This window comes from Cyclopterus lumpus, chromosome 15 (genome assembly GCF_009769545.1).
Source record: "Cyclopterus lumpus isolate fCycLum1 chromosome 15, fCycLum1.pri, whole genome shotgun sequence".
NCBI classification, from domain to species: domain Eukaryota; kingdom Metazoa; phylum Chordata; class Actinopteri; order Perciformes; family Cyclopteridae; genus Cyclopterus; species Cyclopterus lumpus.
Genome location: NC_046980.1, coordinates 22283060 through 22295234, shown reverse-complemented (window position 1 = coordinate 22295234; position 12175 = coordinate 22283060). Strand labels below are relative to the sequence as shown.

General features: G+C 41.5%; 1 protein-coding gene across 1 annotated transcript; it reads right to left on the bottom strand.

Moving 5' to 3' along the window:
* Positions 1–86: 86 nt before the first annotated feature.
* degs1 (delta(4)-desaturase, sphingolipid 1) lies at positions 87–9559 on the bottom strand. The gene is made up of 3 exons (XM_034552753.1): positions 9314–9559; positions 4032–4774; positions 87–2685 (listed from the first exon to the last, which is right to left on the bottom strand). Exons 1-3 carry the CDS (start codon positions 9393–9395, stop codon positions 2539–2541), a joined length of 972 nt encoding a protein of 323 aa, XP_034408644.1. The 5' UTR covers positions 9396–9559; the 3' UTR covers positions 87–2538.
* Positions 9560–12175: the final 2616 nt, after the last annotated feature.

Here is a 12175-nt window from a genome sequence, read left to right as displayed (position 1 = left end):
CTCTTGTGGACATATCCTCCACGTTTTGTGATGATTGACCCAGTTATTGATGTTGGAACCCTAATTACGGAGCCAGGACACCGGAGTCATAGTTACATTTATGAGAAAATAAAACTTTGATATTCATTTACCAGAAAATGAATTACAAATTGTGAGACATTTGTTTAGAAAATAACCTGTTACTTTAAGTCCTGCAGCAACGTGAGCCGCTAAGTGCAAAATATGTTGTAGCAGACGTCCCTCTCCCAAGCAATATTTAAAACAAGCCTGTATTTTATTATATGCACTTTTTCTGTGCCATTTTTCCCTTCACACTGGTGGAGTAACAAGTGGGCATGGTCCCTTTAATGGCATCAGTGTGTAACTATGGTAATGTTGCGTGTTTAGGAGTAAAGTCAGTTTTTGTGTTAATTGCTGAACAAACATGACTTTGTGGAGTCAAAGACAGAAGATGTTTGTCTCTACTTTTCTGCAACTTCTGGAATATTAGTATTTATGTTTCGGCATGTCCATAAAAGAACACGGGGACGACGTTGAAACACAGAACCCGTCCAGGACCGCCACCTTTAGGGGCAGATCCAGACCGCGTGACCAGTTTTGAACTCCTATTTTCTGCTGTTTTTTCAGGTATTATATAGTTTGATATCATAGCAGATTAAGTAAGGACTTTTAATGCCATGAATAAAAGTCAAAACTCATCAGAATCAACAGCGATGTGTACAATATACATACGTGGACACACGTTGTGTATCTCCACATCGGGAACCTCTGCACACAGCTTGCTCCCAGCTAACTTTGCCCCTGAAGTCGAGTCAACCTGTATGCTCCCTCCTGCTGAAAAGTACATGTTTTATAATCTTTTGTTTTGTTTTATTCCACCTGACAAATGCATAAGCTTCCACATGGTGGTTTTCGGGGGTTTGAAGCCCCCGGTCTAAATGCCGCCCTTCTCTATTGTAACGGGTACAACGTTTTTTTAATTATTTTTTTATTATTTATTTCCTTGGCTTTTAAGCAGTCAAAAATTAGCTTTATTTCATCAAAGTGAATACATTTAAATCGACACCACGAACAAAGCTCTGAGGCACTGAGGAATAATACGCTTTCATCTCAACTTTAAACAGTTTGTTTGGAGCATGACAACAGGTTGCATAATATTATGGTACATTAGGTGTTGCATGTTAAAGAGCAGATCAATTAAAAAAATAAATAAAATAAACTCCATTTAACGAAGCAAACTAAAGCCTTCCCATAAACTCAGCATTGTTCCTTTTTTAAACCAGATCACGTTCCAACCAACTTCATACTGAGGGATCTTAAGGACGAGTGGATTCCCTCCGGGTTCAACTTTGGTCCACTTGGACACACACAGCTGCTTTTATGTTGATCTCTAACTATTTTGTTCTTATGAGCAAATAAACAAATAAATACAAATCTGCAAGCGGCTAAGGACGGCCTGTGCGTGTCAGAGGTGCAGGCAGGAAGCTCGTGTTGGAAATGACACCCATTCTGTCCTATTGGGTCACGTTGCTGTATTTCATATGTGTGCCACACCATTTGAACTTCATGTTTTAATTGAAACGATCTTTGTCAGATACTGCTAATTTCCTGTTAGTAGGTGGTGCTATGGCTATAGTCATCCATTGGGTCGGGACATATGCGTCTTGTGAAATTTGGGGCAGAGTTACAACAGCTTTTGGGTGTCATGACGAAAAGATTCACATTGAAAATGGATCCAGTTGCCCAAAACGGCATATTGCCACGTGACGTTGGAGCCATCAACTATTTCTATTTCACATTGAGACAAGGCCGATAAATCTTCTGGGAGGAGTTTTGAAATGGTTTGTATAAAATCCAAGATCACTTTCAGAAAGACGGACTTATTTAAGTAGTGAGCCGAGAACAACGGAGCTCTAAATAAATGGTTGGATTAAATAAATACTGCCTTCCAACAGTCTGCTCATATTTCATTGTGGTGGGCGTTTGTTTTCTTTACACATTCCTGATCAGTGTGCTGATGCACTCTTGGTGGCCTCAGAGATATTACATATCCAATGTGTAAAGAGCACACATGTTCAGAAGGGCCAGCAGTGAAAGTGCCTGATCACAATGCCGATGCCTTCAGTGGCCGTCAGGGTTAGTTTTAAACCACACTATTTATTGGACAAATTGAGAAGATGTATCGTATTGCGACATATTTTGCAAAATTAGAAGAGATCATCCTGAGGGTGACGTGTGTGTGTACCAGACTTTATGACAATCCACCCATCTATTTATAGGTCGTTTAGAATACATAGCAAAAATGATTTGTTTGATCGGAGCCAGGTACTGCTAATAAATCACACAAACTCATATTTTCCATCTAACATACTGATCTAAACACACAATGTCTCGGTCCTTCTGAACATTCACATTAATTTCCACTCTCATTTTCCAAGCTGAATGTATTAATATGCAAAAGCTGTCGAGCCCCGGATGGCGATCCGAGGCCGCTGAAACGACGGACCCTGAAGCTTCGTTCCCCGGCGCGCGGCGACGTTACTCCTGTTTGATTTCCCCCCGAAGCTTCCTCTTCACTCGAGAGTAAGGGCTGAGTGCATCGTCCATGATGAAGTCGTACAGGACCTTCACCCAAGAGGAGTACTGAGGCAGGTCATCGTAATACTCTGCCGCTATTTTCTTCACCTGAAAACAAAAGAGCAAACAAAAGAATAATCACTGAACGCTGCCTCCGGGTTACATTTGAGGTTTGCTTTCAAAGACACTTTACACAGCACATACATTCTGTAGTTTCACTTTTGTTTCTGTAGGAAACGACTGGTATATTCTCCTCAAACCTACCAGACTTCATTAAAAAATTTTAAAAAAAATGTATTTTTATCTGACCAATTGTTGAAACACACTACATTTAAACTTGACAAACAAAATAAAAACTCATTAAAAATGTCAACTTAGCCGAGTCTTTCCACTTTCTCTTTCTCTTTGCCGTGCAGTGCTGCCTCAGTGCCATTAATAGCTTGCTGAAGGAGGGGGAGGATGTCGCTAGGCTACGAACGTCGGGACAAACCTTTAACATTAGGCTTTGGGGATCTAATAGGAGTAAAGATCCAGCAACTGGATTTGGCTATTTCCCATTAAATCTGTCCAGAAACAGATTTGGGGCGATTCCTGCATCCTTGAAAGTCCTCTGAACTAAGGACTCAGTCCGTTGGCAGGATTTAATGAACTGATATCCTGGAAAGTTAGCCATTAAAAGATCCTTCCTTCACTTTGAGAAATACCAAGAGTAAGAGTGTAGCTGCTATAACTCTTATGATCAAAACCATGTGCTGATAAGTTGGTAACGAATCAGTTATTTTATAATACTTAGTTACTTCATACTATACTTATTTATATTAATACAGTTGTTTATAATAACAGTACGTTGTTTACTTTTCAGCTCTGATGTAAGACAGGTGCCAAGCAAATGTGAAATGCCATGACTGGTTTTACTGTACTGAATAAAATACAAATCTGTTCTCATTTGTTGCAGAGAATAAACAATATGCACATTTAGCATTTACCATGCTAACTTTACGCCAACACTAATCAGGTCAGGCTGCATGTTGTTAAGGGGTGGCACTATGTGCACTGTGCCACTGCACACATTAAATACCATAACAAGTATCAAAGTGCATATAGATAAATATATTGTTAACGTTGCCAGATGACTTTAATCTAATAGTCATGGAGTGAACATTTACAGTTCTTACACATTTATTGACAGAACCAGATTGTAAGAACCATGTATCGTTGGACCCACAATGTAATATCATGACCTATGTATCTCATATAATAGCAATATAACTTCTTTATATTCTCTCCACGGCATCCTGTGCTTGTCAGAGGATTTCGTTAAACTCGCTGCCGAGTTAGACGTGCATCCAACCAATTGATTTCTGCCTTCCTAACCTCATGTAAATGCAGCCGACAGTATGATTTGTGCCCCCCGTGGGCAACAATAACCTCCATATTTATGCAGCGGTACTAACCATGGGCAGCCTGCATCCTGGGATGCTGGGGAAGTCATGGTGCTCATTGTGGTAGCCCACGTTGAAGGTGAGCAGGTTGAGGGAGCCGTAGTAGGAGTAGGTCTCATGGCCCTTGAGGAACATGTAGTGCTCAGCTATGAAATGACCAGAGATGGGGTGCAAGCCCATCCCCAGCATGGAGCCCGCCAGCATGTAGACCACGGGCTTGGCCCCCAACAGCCAGAAGAGCAGGACGTCAAAGGTGAGCTGGACGGCCACGTTGGTCACCTCCAGCCGAGTGATAGGTTTGGGGTTGATGCAGAGGGGCCGAATGGCATAGAACAGCGGTTGCAGAATAATCCAGATGAATTTGCGTAGGCGTGTGCAGAAGAACCAGCCTTCAAACTCAGTGGGGATGTCTACATCCACCCCGTCTCCACCCAGGTAGCGGTGATGGTCCAGGTGATAGCGTTTGAAGGAGGCAGAGTAGGGCAGACCAATGGGCAGGTTGGCAAAAATGGCAAAGTAGCGATTCCACATGGCCTTGTTGTTTCCAAAGGCTGCGTTGTGGGAGATCTCGTGAATAGCAAGTGTCATTGAGTGGTTGATGCAGCTGCCAAAGCCATAAGTCCAAAACAGAACCCATTTCCAGTCCAAGTCTTTGACCAAGTAGAAAGCTAAAAACTGTACAGCTACCATCATGCACACAACCCATTTCAGCCTCGTGTCCGGACCCATCAACGACTTGATTTCAGGGTATTTGGCTAGAGGAGAAAAAACAAGAGACTTCAGTTAAGATTCATATGCTGAAAATAAAACTTTGTATTCAATCATCAGATTTAATAAAGGTAAACATTTAAAATGAAGGAATTCAGCTAATAATATTGATGTAAAAAAATGCAAAAAAGAGAAATGTTTTATACAGCAGCATTATTTAGATTAAACACATGTAATAAACTGTCAACAACAAGCAGACTGGGAAGCCGAGTCAACAACTGACATTTAGGGGATCGAGTGTGTGCAGTTACACGGTATCCAGTGGAAACATTAAAGAAAGGTGAGAATTGTTCCAGAATTTTCATTTTCATCAGGAATGCAGAACTTTTTGTGCTTCTTTTAATTACTGAAAACATTTAAATAAAAATGTACATATGAATAATACATTTTAATTGTCTTTTTTCCCCCCTCCCCTCACAAAATAATCAATAAAAAGTACTAGTATGGATAAATCCCTGCCTGAGAGTCTCCTGATTTTGCTGCATTTAGTGGGTACAGAGTTTAATAATTCAACCCAGGAGAGACGGCTCTGCTGTCAATGAGTATCTTTATTTATCGTCTCACTCTCAACACAATAGCGTACTTTGTGTTGCGCAAAATAACGTAAGTTAAAAGTGAGAAGTTGCAAAGCTGTAAAGAATACGATACAACCCAAATGATAGAAAACTAGTCCTGATCCAAGGGGATTGAAGCAGATCACCTGATTGTGTCACAGTGCCCATTAAATGACAGAGGAGGCCTTTGTAGTTGCCACGATGAACGGAGCTTTGTATACGGGGCTTAAGGTCAGTGATGAGAATCATTCGTCATAGAGCCCAAAATCAAATGGTCAGTGTCTCGGTTCAATCGGCGTATCAGGGCTCAACAATAATGATTGACCAAAGTCAAATTCCACGTCGAGCAAGTCAATGTACCGACTCACTTGCTCACTCAATTTGTTTTCCGGGTCCGAAAATTGAAGGTCCGACCCGGTGACCTCGACGGCAACCGGACTGAGCCGCTTCTTGGGGCCGTAAACGTCGCGCTCACTATGCCCTTCCCTGTTAAACCGGGGCGGACTGTCCGACTGCAGTGTCGGCAACCCACTTGACCCAACAACCAATGTGTTAATGATTAAATTGTTTACTAGCGCAGCGTGTAAAAAAAAATATAAAAAAACTGGTACGGAGGACTTCTGGTGGCACGACAAGAAGTGTGGACTTCTTTCAAAATACCTCCTATTAATATAAATCTACACTAAATTTAGATCAAGTTGAATATGAAAAGGAGGGAAATCGCAAAAGGAGGTGCAAGTCTGAGAAGAAAATGAACAAAACTCAAGAAAACCCGGGTGTAGCCGAGGTCACTGAAACAAAACTCGAGCAACAACAACAACAACAACAACAACATTATTGATGTAGAGAGTCGCTAGAGGAGAAACAATCTCTGCTTTTATGCAGTCCTGGAAGATAAAAAAGGGGAAATCGGTCACTGAATTTGTGATTGGCTTGTTTAAAAGCCATCTTACGCTTCCCCAGCGCAGCGTGCCAGAGAGAGGCTCACAGAGTTCAGATGGAGCCCACCACCTTAAAATGAAGTAATAGACACTTTAGGTATTTTGTAATAAGACAAAGCTGGGACACGAGAGAGACAGAGTTTTAGTTATTTAGACTGCCCTTGAGGTCATAACAGGCTTTTTTGTTTGGTTGTGTTTGTTATGGTCTCTGCCATCTGAAAATATGCAAACCCCAGCCAACATATTTAGACTTGGAACTCATTGGAATATGTTTAGGAAACCGATGGAGGGTGAACTTTATGTATGCATGCGCTGAATGTTGGACGCTTCTAGTCGAGTGGTTTATCAGTGTGTAGGTGTCGTTTCACTACTGGGGAGGGCCCAGTCTACCCTCCTCCCACCAACAGGGGATGGCAAATTGCACAAGTCACATTCTATGTTCGATTGATTGTATCGATTACATGATGTGATGTTACAGATTATTTTATATTCCGTCTCTCACTGTTAAAATAAAGCTACCATTACAATTATGGTCTGTTCATTTCTTTGTCAGTGGGCAAAACAACTATTTCCTCCACTGTATATCTACTGGAGACATACTTGTCCAGGCAGGAACATGAGAAGCGTAGGAGGTTTGGCTAAGCAAATACATTATAGTTAATTCCATCAGGGTTGTAGAAGAGGTGCGACTGTACTCCTTTCTAACTCAGTGGAATTTGAATGTACTAAAATAAAATCAGGGATAAAAGGCAAATATATTATCGTGAAAGGAAAGCTGGAAAAAAAGAAGGAACATTGGTCAATGTTGTGAAAAGTTAAAACTATACTTGATAGGCGGTGGCTTTAATATTGTCATAAATGGTAAAGTAGACACAACAAACAAGAAAAATACCAATCAATACTATATTTAACAGATTTGGTAGAGTTGTTATTTGGAAGGAGCTACATCCCTCTTAAAAATTTTATTAAATTAAATTTTAAAAAAGGCACGATACACACTACTTAGCACCTAATAAAAGTTACACTAGAAGTGACTTTAAATAAAAAGGATACATAAAGAGTGGTGAATTGTGAAATTAGAGCAGCAGACGTGTCGGACCACTGTGCTGTTCTCTTAATGTCAAAGTAAAAACATTATGGAGGTGAATGTTGGATTGCTAACTAAATTATAAATCTGTTGTAGAGCTCAATAAAGAGATTATAACAAGAAAATGACAACAGAGAAGTTAATCCTACAATCCTGTGGGACGCTTATAAAAGCAGTAATGTATGTGACAGCATACAGCAGCTATCAAGTTTAATCTTTTTTTTCCTAATCATTTAAATTGTGTGTTTTTATGAGGAAAAAAACCCCACCATAGATTACTAAGTAAAAGGGTGACGCTTTTCATTTATTATGGTTTACACAGACTTCAGAAATGAAATGATCTTTACGACGGTGGTTAAAAAATAATTGTCTAGAGCCTTGTAGACCAGCTGCTATAATCAAACAACAAAGGGGTCTGTATCTGTAGCGTGTCCACAAAGCAAAGAGAAGCTTGAATAACACACACACACACACACACACACACACACACACACACAGGGGGATAGACTTTGTTCTTTGCTCCGGTTAACGGTATATTACTCCAGTGATGAAATCAATCCATGACAGCTTAAAGTTTTGACCATCACAGCAATACTTTTGAAATCGAGGTCAAGTATTTCTTCATCTTTAGAGAGAAGACAATTGAATAAAATATTGAAAAATGAAAAAGGCGCAACAATTCCCAAAGAAACAATGTATCTGAATCCACGTGATGCCAGAGTAGCATCACGTGGATTCAGAGAAGTTATTTCACATGGCGTGCTCCAAAAAGAGAAAAGTGGACAGCGAGCTGTTTGCTGGACACGCATTCATTCGGATTAGTTTAAATCCAGCGCGTCTCATATGTTCAAATTAAAGAAGAACCAATATGATCAGAATCCTAACACATTAATGCACTGCCCAACAATTACAGTTGTTGACTACATACAGACGTTAATACAACTACTAGGCTACGACATAATTAATGTAATATATCTAGACATAATTGTGATATTCTAGACCTTTGAATACCCGATACAAAACTAATCCCACTCAATCGTCATGTATAACCCACTAGAAGTCTATCCCTGTGACCCGGTCCACTGCCAGTCTCTTCTCTTTCTTCTTATTTTGCTGTGGTTGTGACTCTTCTGGGTATCAACGAAGAGCATTTGGAGTGTACAACATGTTGATTACATAATCAACTAATCAATTATTAGGGATAGCTGATTAACATGCTCATTTCAGCAAGTGTCTCTACAACACAATACGTAGAGCTTCACGTGCAGTTGCTCACTTTTCAAATGTCTTTATCTGACCTAATGACCGTTGACAATAAACATGTTACAAACTGGTGCAGTCATACAAACATGAGATCTATTTCACACAGAATGCATGACGGGGCCTTATGTTAATGCTTATTTTACCTCTCAAAAAGGCAACAGTAACTTCACGCAGTGGCGTACAGGACGTGCGTTGTGGTGTGTTAAATATGGCCGTATGCAAACCGTTACTGCAACTGTTCTGGGAGAAGCTCCACCGCGAGTTGGCGTGATGCCAGTTTAAGGAGTGGCGACTCGACTACTGGAACTTCAAAAGGTTGCATAGCTGACGTTGTTTCATTCGGCTAACTAGCCGCAACTAGCTTTTGCATCGCGTGACCGTTCACGCGTTGGTTAAAAAGGACACGGCGGCGGACGTCTGTCGTTAGACGGCAAAACCCGCCCACCGACATGAAACCGTACCGGAGGAAGTTAGTCATTGTTTGGCGAATACACGGGCGGATATGGAACCGTTAGCTAAGTTGCGTTAGCAAAGCGAGTCAGCTGATATGCCGGTAGTAACACCGGATAGTACGTTTAGCTAACGGCTATCACACAACCACACCGAGTTAACTAACGCAGTCATATCTACGTTAAGCTAACCAGGTTCATCCACAACGTGCACACGTATAAAGTAGCTCACCCAGTATCTCTTTTCTCCTGTCGGCGTGCGGCTGGTCCGTATACACCCATTCGTAGTCCTCACGGGCGACCCGGTTCCCCATCGCTTTGAACAACGTTGCCGTTTTTGGACAACTTTCCTTGAGAAATAAGAAACTAAATATCACACGGTCGTCTCTTCCTCTCCTCTGTGGTCCTTCTCCTCTTTTCTCCTCTTCTCTCCTCTCTCCTCAGCCTATCTGGACTGATAAGTCCGCTCCGCCCACTCTCTGTAGCTCCTCCCACCAGCTTCACGGGACCTGCAGGCGGAATTGTTGAATGACGCAGTTGCTGAACGCTGTCGGAGGAGGCGACACTTTAACCACCAACATGTTAATGTGAAGGTAAATGTGTTAAACTTTAACACATTTACATTAACATGTTAGTGTGCTGCAGTAGTGGCTGTATGTACCAAGGAAACCCAGTGTCTTGTATTATCAAAGTAGATGGACTGAGAGATACTGAGCTACAAAATAATAAGAAATGCATGGCTCTATTGTCCAAAACGAATCAGTAACAAATAACCTTTAGAAACCACAAGAAACAATAGTGCTCTTCAAACCCAAATGCAGTATCTTATTGGTAGAAACACTTAGAGGTATCATTTTGATGAAAGGTGCTGGAGGTAAATTACTGTGCTGGAGAGAGGCGTCGTAGTGCATGTGCCAGACTAGATATCAATCCCATCTGAGTGGGCAAAAACATTATACTAAATTGTTCATAGGGTTAATATAATTAAATTAAAATGTATTTATTTTGAAAGCCACAGAGGGCTTTACAAACTGTACACAGCAGGAGGCACAACCACGGTCCACATATAACGACAATCCATGGACACCTGTGAGGCGAGAAAGCAAAAAGACACTGGGAAAGGAGCTACATTTGTAATGTGCATTAGTGGAAAGCATACATATAGAGAGAGGAGCTCAGCATATCCTTGGAAGTCTAGGCCTATAGCAGCATATCTAAAAGCTGGTCTGAGGCAAGCCTTAGCCAGCCCTAACGCCTTATCAAAACTGTGATGAGTGTCTGCCTCCCTGAAGAAAACTGGAAGCTGGTTCCACAGGTGAGTATCAAACTGATCAGTGGTTCTCCACTGGTCTGGCTGGGACCCAGCATCACCCCTGAATGACAAGCCGAGACTCAAATCGAGAAACATTTTCAACTTCTCAAATTTATTTAATGAAAAGATGGTGCAGTTTGAACCTGAGATAGTACAGAATATGTATGCCAACACGAAAACAAGTTTAATGATAAACCAAAACGACCAGCTGGTGGCGATGCTAGAGAGGGAACTATTCCCTTTTACGCTCAATTAGCTGCATTTTAATTAAAAACCAAAAAATGCATCTTCAGGACACGAGGTATTACAACATATATAACAATTCAGAATCCAGCCTTTTTTTAAACAGACTCAGCAGTTTGCTTTCATGCACAAATGGACATAAAAAAGTCCAACTACTAAGAAGTAGTTTAAAAATTACCTAACTTTAACTGAGAGCACTCACTCACTGAATCTATGACAAACATTCACTATGGAACACGTCAGTGTCTTGAGGGGCAGCTTTTCCACAAACTCAAAATAAATAGTGAAAAACATTGTGCTTTACAGAAAATTAAGCAGCACCCACTTCAACCTGAGGTGTAACACTGACATAGACCTGAGCCTGGAGAGATTTCTAATGGGAGAACTGGGGATGTTTTTTGCTCTTAACAAGAGTCTCAAAGTCTGGAGTTCTCGTTGACAAGGCCACTCTGAGATCTTAGTAGTGAGTAGTGAGGTCATGCTCAATATCCAGTCTATTTCTGTGTTTAGTCTTCAGCTGAACCAGAGCTGAGAAGCCACTCAGAGACGGGTAGTGCTGAAGGGTAGCAGGGCTTTTACTGCTCCAGATCACGCTGCTGCACCAGAACCGGGAGACGCTTACCTCCGTGAATTTCTTTCTCAGCGTGCACATGACAGCTCCACCAGCTGACTCTCTTCGCTGCGATTTCAGCTCGTAGTTCATACAAAAGAGACAGTACCTTTCCCCTCGAAAGCCAGCGTACCTCGGCGTGATAACACACCTGTACATGCCCACTGAAAAGATCTTGGCACAGTTTTTGAAAACATGGGGTGTTCTTTGCACTTCGTTTAATGTAGTTTACCACTTGGATTACATATTTTAATGTTCCATGAAGCACTGGGACCATATCCTTTGCTGCCGGGGCCTCTCCATGTAAAAAACAATGGTGCCAAGTTGCATTCCGAGCTTTCTCACGCATTTTCCTCACGACCCCTGAGTTATTTCCTGTCATGCAGGCAGCGCCATCAGATACTGACGCACATGTCCCAGCTGAGGCCCACTGAACTCAAATACAAGTCCACGGAGCTGAACATGTCCTCTGCAGTCGTAGTAGCCGTGAGTTCTCTTGTGCAGAGAAATTGTTCCTGTAAATTCCCGTCCCACACATGTTTCACATTGCTTTATTTGTTATGTCTGTAGATTTGTCCATTTGTAATGCAAAATGACCATTTGCCTTAATTCGAGCTGCGGTCTGTTCTTTGATGTCATCCAACATGTCTTCAATTCCCCTACTTATGGTGTCATTTGACAGAGGTATAGTTTTCAGTTTATCTGCTGCGGATTGATCCAACGTCTCTCTAAACCATGTGCATGGCTGCAGGTAAGACACTGTTGTGATGTCCTCGGGTCTTAAAGTCTTCTTTGAAAGTACTCCACAGGTCTATCTTTGAGAGAAGAGTGCTTCAGTTTGGACGGCCTCATGCTTTCTTGTGCCAGAACCTCGCTGCACAAAACACACTGAGGTTTTTGCCCTTCTTCTATGCTGTAAAAATGGCGGG

What these genes read in the sequence shown, in the direction of transcription:
- degs1 (XM_034552753.1), bottom strand. Translation starts at nt 9,395, where the DNA reads ATGGGGAACCGGGTCGCCCGTGAGGACTACGAATGGGTGTATACGGAC. An exon ending in CAGGAGAAAAGAGATACTGG is followed by an intron (nt 4,775 to 9,313) that starts GTGAGCTACTTT and finishes TTTCTCCTCTAG; the next exon opens with CCAAATACCCTGAAATCAAG. An exon ending in CAGGATGCAGGCTGCCCATG is followed by an intron (nt 2,686 to 4,031) that starts GTTAGTACCGCT and finishes TTTTGTTTTCAG; the next exon opens with GTGAAGAAAATAGCGGCAGA.